At 58.2% G+C, this 6202-nt stretch overlaps 1 protein-coding gene and 1 long non-coding RNA gene across 4 annotated transcripts in view; one reads left to right on the top strand and one right to left on the bottom strand.

The window, feature by feature from the left end:
* MLLT6 (MLLT6, PHD finger containing) overlaps positions 1–6202 on the top strand; it is a 19501-nt gene that overhangs the window by 6024 nt on the left and 7275 nt on the right. For all 3 annotated transcript variants that reach the window (XR_006016044.1, XR_006016045.1, XM_042028009.1), the window contains exons 4-5: positions 271–455; positions 1578–1695. Coding sequence is in view for 1 of the 3 variants with exons in the window: in XM_042028009.1 (XP_041883943.1) it covers positions 271–455; positions 1578–1695 (303 nt within the window). In the remaining 2 variants the exon portion in view is untranslated. The remainder of the gene's footprint in view (positions 1–270; positions 456–1577; positions 1696–6202) is intronic.
* On the bottom strand, positions 3737–5759 carry LOC121664606. Its single transcript, XR_006016046.1, has 2 exons — positions 5538–5759; positions 3737–3979 (listed from the first exon to the last, which is right to left on the bottom strand). It is a non-coding gene; the product is annotated as an uncharacterized LOC121664606 (long non-coding RNA).

The raw sequence follows: 6202 nt of genomic DNA, 5'->3' as shown, positions 1-6202 counted from the left end.
CTTAACCCTCTGGAAATGGGGACAGGAGGGAATCGTGACTCCTTAACTCTTGGGAGAAGGGACAGGAGGGAATCCCGCCTCCCTGACCTTTGGGATAGGGAGGATAAGAACGAACCCCGTCTCCATAACCCTCGGGAGAGGCGGGATAAGAACGAGCCCCGTCTCCGTAACCCTCGGGATAGGAAAGATAAGAAGGAATCGCGGCTCCCTGCCCCTTGGGATAGGGAGGATAAGAACGAACGCCGTCTCCCCGCCGCTGTGCTCCCGCAGGGATCTACACGAGCAACAAGGACCCGATCCCGCTGGGCGCGGCGCTGCGGGCGGTGTGCAGCACCCCGCTGCCCTCGGGGCTCCTCCCGCACCAGGGCAGCTCCTCGGCCCTGCCGCAGCTCAGCCGCTCCCCCTTCGCCAGCTCCATCCCCGCCTCCTCCTCCTCCTCCGGCTCCACCACGCAGGTAAGGGCCGGGAAAGGGCTGGGATTCGGGAGAGCAGGGTGGGGATGGGCACGGAGGAGCGGTTGGTTTGGGGGTTTTGTTTTGGACGTGGGTGGGATGGGAGGGATGGGATGGGAGACTCAAAGGGCGTTTCCCGCTGCTTGGGAGCTTCCCGATGCTCCGGCAGGCACCGGAGATGGCTCTCAGTGTGTGCTGGATCCTGCCTGGATTTCCGCTGGATTCTGTGCCGAATCCTGTCTCAATCCTGGCTGGATCTGGTGCTGGTTTCTACGTTGGATCCGGTGCTGGATTTTGTGCTGGATCCTGTCTGGATTCTGTGCTGGATCCTGTCTCAATCCTGGCTCGATCCTGGCTGGATCCTGGTTGGTTCTGGTGCTGGATCCTGTCTGGAATCTGTGCTGGATCCTGTCTCAATCCTGGCTCGATCCTGGCTGGATCCTGGTTGGTTCTGGTGCTGGATCCTGTCTGGAATCTGTCTGGATCCTAGCTGGATTCTCTGCTGGATCTTGGCTGGATCCTGTCTGGATTCTGTGCTGGATCCTGCCTCCATCCTGGTTGGATCCTGTCTGGAATCTGTCTGGATCCTGTGCTGAATCCTGTCCTGGATTCTGCGCCAGATCTTGTGCTGGATCCTGGCTGAATCCTGCCTGGATCTGGTGCTGGATCCTGGCCAAATCCTGGCTGGATCCTGCCTGGATGCTGTCTTCATCCCATGCTGGATCCTGTGCTGGATCTTCTCTGGATCTGCTGCTGGATCCTGTGCTGGATCCCGCCTGGCCCCTGCCTGGATCCCTCCGCCAGTGCCATCCCTGCCATCCCCATACCCAGCTCCCGGCGTGTCCCCGCTGTGTCCCCTGCCCGTGCCGGCACATGGAGCCGATCCCTGCCGGGAGCTCTCCGGGAGCTGTCCCACCGGGAAGAGCGATTGGATCCACACCATTCCCACGGCTCCTTCCTCCTCCCAGCTCCCAGACAGCGCTGGGAGCATTCCAAGCCTCTCGCCAGACTTCCAGGAGATATTTTTACCTCTCTCTCCGGCGGGAGTTGGGAAGAGCTGGAACAACGAGGTTATTCCCTGAGGAGCCGCTTCCCTGAGCCTCCTGTCCCTGTTTTCCCGTGCAGGTGTTTTCCCTGGCGGGTTCCACCTTCAGCCTCCCTTCCTCGCACATTTTCGGGAGCCCCCTGACATCCGGGCTGTCCCTGAACCCCCTCCTGAGCCAGCCGGAGAGCAGCCGGGCAGGTACGTGAATTCCCAGGTATGTCAGAGTCGGGATTCCCGAGGGCTCTCCCGGGAAGAGAGGAGGCCGCCGCTGCATTCCCGGCTTTTCCAGCTGCCCTCCCTCTGAGTGACAGCCAGGGATGGCATAGAGGGGACAGGGGCGGCGTGTGCCCGCAGCACGTCTGGCGTGGCCCTGGAGAATGGGTGTCCCTGGAAAATGGAAATTCCTAGAGAATGGGTGTCCCTGGAAAATGAGTGTCCCTGGAAAATGGATATTCCTAGAGAATGGGTGTCCCTGGAAAATGATGGATGGCCCTGGAGAATGGGTGTCCCTGGATAATTGGGTGTCCCTGGATAACTGGGTGTCCCAGGAGAATGGATATTCCTGGAGAATGGGTGTCCCTGGAAAACTGTGTGTTCCAGGAGAATGGGTGCCCTTGGAAAATGGGTGTCCCTGGATAATGATGGATGGCCCTGGAGAATGGGTGTCCCTGGATAATTGGGTGTCCCTGGAGAATGGGTGTCCCTGGATATCTGGGTGTCCCTGGAAAATGGATGACCCTGGAGAATGGATATTCCTGGAGAATGGGTGCCCCTGGATAATTGGGTGTCCCTGGAGAATGGGTGTGCCTGGAAAATGGAAATTCCTAGAGAATGGGTGTCCCTGGAGAATGGATATCCCTGGAGAATGGATATTCCTGGAGAATGGGTGTCCCTGGATAACTGGGTGTTCCTGGAAAATGGGTGTCCCTGGAAAATGGGTGTCCCTGGATAACTGGGTGTCTCCAGATAACTGGGTGTCCCTGGAGAATGGATATCCCTGGATAATCGTGTGTCCCTGGATAACTGCGTGTCCCTGGATAATGAATGTCCCTGGATAATGAATGTCCCTGGATAACTGGGTGTCCCTGGATAACTGCGTGTCCCTGGATAACTGGGTGTCCCTGGATAACTGCGTGTCCCTGGATCATCGGTGTCCCTGGATAACGGGTGTCCCTGGGCACGTGCCGGGGAAGTGCAGGAATATCAAATCCTCCTTCCCTGCAGAATTTGTTGGGATTTTTCCCACCCCAAAGCCGGGCGATCCCAGTGAAAGCTGCGGGGAGCTTCGCTGCCTCAAAATACCTCGGAAAATTTTGTTTCCTGGGATTCTTTTCCAGCCAGAGGCACCTCCCACCTCCAATTCCCATATCACATTTCCATTCCCAGTCCCTTCCTGCTCTTCTCCTTTAAAGATGTGAATTTTCATCCCCCGTGAATGCCCCAAAATCCCATTTTTCCACTCCCAAACACAGCCCTGGATTCCTTTCAACCGCTCAGTTTTTCCCAGCGAGGCCAATTTCCATTTTCCTTGGAAAACCGCCTGGTTAATGAGCAGGAAACTTGGAGCATCTCAAGATTTTCCTGGTTTTTTTTCCCCTTTAAACCAACTGGGGCTGATTTTCGATCCTAAATTTTGACACCAAAGCACCCTCCTGGTTTCCAGCTGTTATCCCAGAAATTCGGGATGCGGAATCCCGGGAAGCAAAACCCGCCCTGAGTGACAAGGGCTTGGAAACACCACCCTAATTAGGGGTGGCTCGGGAAAATCCCACACCCCTCACCCCTCATTTGCCATTCCAAGGGCGCATTCCTGCATGGAATCACTTTTCCCTCTCCAAATCCTGGTCCCCTGTGCTGTCACTCACCAGGAATAACCCCGGGATCCAGGATCCCCTCCTCAGGAATGAACCATGGAGGTAAAATCCCATCCAAAGTGCTCAAAAAAACCCCGTCCCGATCCTTAATTTCCTTTTCCACGATCACCCTGTTAGTTTGACCGGGATTTTAGGAGCTTCAGGATGGGGATTCTTCCCAGCTCCCAGCAGATTTGGGGACAGCTCCTGGTTTTTGTCACGTTTGGGGTTTGTCCCTCACTGGGGAGGCTGCTCAGCCGAATTCCCTCGGGATTTTTTCCAGAGGGATTCATTAACCTGCATCAAACCTCCCAGATGGGGCCATTTTCCCTGAAAAACGTGGAGATTCCTTGAATCCCAAACCGTTCACGGGATGGTTGGGAAGCTCCAAGAAATCCCACCTTGTCTTTAATCCAGATTCCCTTTCCCGGGAGTGGCGGCTCCCATGGAGACAGCGCTCTCCCTGCAGCAATATTCCAGCTTTTCCCGTATTTTATGTGCTGGAGGAGGTGGCTCCAGCTGGGGGAACAGGGAATTATTCCTTCAGCTTCATCCCTTTGGCAGCGCAGGAGTTCTGATCCTTATCCGAGCTCCCATCTCATCCTTCCTCCCACGGCTTGTCCAGGATCCTGATGATGACAGAACAGATGGATTTATGGATTTATGGATTTATGGATTTATGGATTTGTCATTCCCGGTTGTCTCCAAGCCTCGGGAAAGGCTGTCCCTTGGTGATAACTCCGTCATCTCCTGCTCTGGAGGTGTTGGATGATGGGATGTGGTGCCTGAGGCTGTCTCGGACACCGGGATCGTGTCCGTGGGCAGCTCCCGCAGCAAAAGACGTGATGGGAATGGGCAGGAAGCCGAAACTTCCCGGAATTTTTATCTGGTTGGAAGCTGGAATGGTTTTGGGGTCTGGGGATGTTTCTGTGGGATCACGGAATGGTTCGGGTTAGAAAGGGACCTTAAAGGTGATCCAGGGACAGGGACACCTCCCACTATCCCAGGGTGCTCCAACCCAGCCTTGGACGCTTCCAGGGATCCAGGGGCAGCCTCAGCTTCTCTGGGAATTCCATCCCAGCCCCTCCCCACCCTCCCAGGGAGGAATTCCTTCCCCATATCCCATCCAACCCTACCCTATCCCATTTTAAACCCATTCCCTGTGTCCTGTCCCTCCATCCCTTGTCCCAAATCCCTTTCCAGCTCTCCTGGAGCCCATTGAGGCCCTGGAAGCTGCTCCAAGGTTTCATACTGGGAGATTCTGGCCACATCCAGGAAGATGGATTCTCCCTCCCGGGAAGAATGGCCCAGCCACAATCCCTGTCCAGCAGGACATTCCCAAGGGGATGCCGGAGCAAGGATCCCCGGGGACCTGTCTGGAGGAGCCGCCAGCCCCAGCTGTGTTTGCTCGTTCCCAGCAGCAGCAGGAAATCCCCTGCTCCGGGCATCCCGCTGGGAATCACGGCATTCCCTGCAGGAGATTTCCAGGATTCCTGCACGTGGGAATGTGTGGGGAAGGAGAGGAGGAGCAGGGAGGCAGCTGGGGTTGGAGTCACAACATCTGTCAGGGCCCAGGGCGAGGGGAGCAAATGGCAGATAAAGATCGGATTTATCCCGGATTACCCTTGGAATGGGAGATATCCTGCACATGTGCACCATCCCAGACTTCCTGGGGCACAGGGATGGCTCTGGAGGAACATTCTGGATGCCAAAGCGCTGCTGCCCCTGTGCTGGGCACTGCTGAGGGCACACCCCAAATCCTGGGGTCGGTTTTGGGATCTTCCCAAGAAGGGAATGGAGGGGCTGGATCGTGTCCAGGAATGGGGCCGGAGCACCAGGAGCGGCTGAGGGAGCTGGGAATGTTTATCCCGGAGAAAAGGAGGCTCCGGGGGGACCTTGTGGCTCTGCACAACTCCCTGATAGGAGGGGACAGTCGGGGGCGGGGGGGAGGGTCGGGATTTCTCCCAGGGAACAGGGACAGGAGGAGAGGGAACGGCCTCAGGCTGGGCCAGGAGAGGTTTGGGTTCGATATTGGGAAAATTCCTTCATGGAAAGGGTGGTCAGGCCCTGGCACGGGCTGCCCGGGGAGGTTTGGAGTCGCCATGCGGAAAACGTGTGGATGTGGCACCTGGGGACACGGCTGAGCGGTGACACGGCAGTGCCGGGTTAATGATTGCACTCGCTGACCTTGGAGGGCTTTTCCAACCCGAGCGATTCCATGATTCCCTTTAAGCTCTTTAGGAAGGAGCTCAGCACCTGGAAACCTCAAAGAACCGCGGCTGCGATTGGGAAAAGGATCCTCAATCCTGGGCGACCTTAAAGGTTCTGTCACTCCATGGAGAGTGACAGCCGGATCCCCCGGGATTACCGGAACCCGCCCGGGGCCGGGGAGGGCGCGGTAGCCGCGGGCAGGGCCTGGCACGGGATTTGTCCGTCCCGGGAGAACCGGCCGAAGGCTTTGCAGAGCAAAGCTCCTCCTCGCCCGGCGCGGGGGCAGAGCGGGCCCGGGTGACCTTGCCGGGGTGACCACCCCGTGCCGAGGTGCCAGGTGGTGCCAGCGGCTCCTCCCCGGGGGAGGTGCCTGCGGGCCCGCCTTGCGCTGCGCGGAGCTGGCGCTGCTCGGTGCGGGGCTGCCCGGGGCCTCTCGGTGCTGCCCGGGCCCGTTCGGTGCTGCCCGGTCCCGTTCGGTGCTGCCCGGGGCCTCTCGGTGCCGCTCGGCGCTGCTCGGTGAGGTTCGGTACTGGTGCTGCTCGGTGCGGTTCGGTGCGGCCCGATGCTACCCGGTGCTGCTCGGTTCTGGTGCCGCTCGGTGCCGGTACCGCCCGGTACCGCTCGGTGCCTCTCGGTGCTCC

Source organism: Corvus kubaryi, unplaced genomic scaffold, assembly GCF_017639235.1.
Source record: "Corvus kubaryi isolate FWS band 111438036 unplaced genomic scaffold, C.kubaryi_AGA036_p1.0 37301, whole genome shotgun sequence".
Taxonomy (NCBI): domain Eukaryota; kingdom Metazoa; phylum Chordata; class Aves; order Passeriformes; family Corvidae; genus Corvus; species Corvus kubaryi.
The sequence above is the reverse complement of the archived record's forward strand: the minus strand, read 5'-3'. Positions and strand labels throughout refer to the sequence as shown.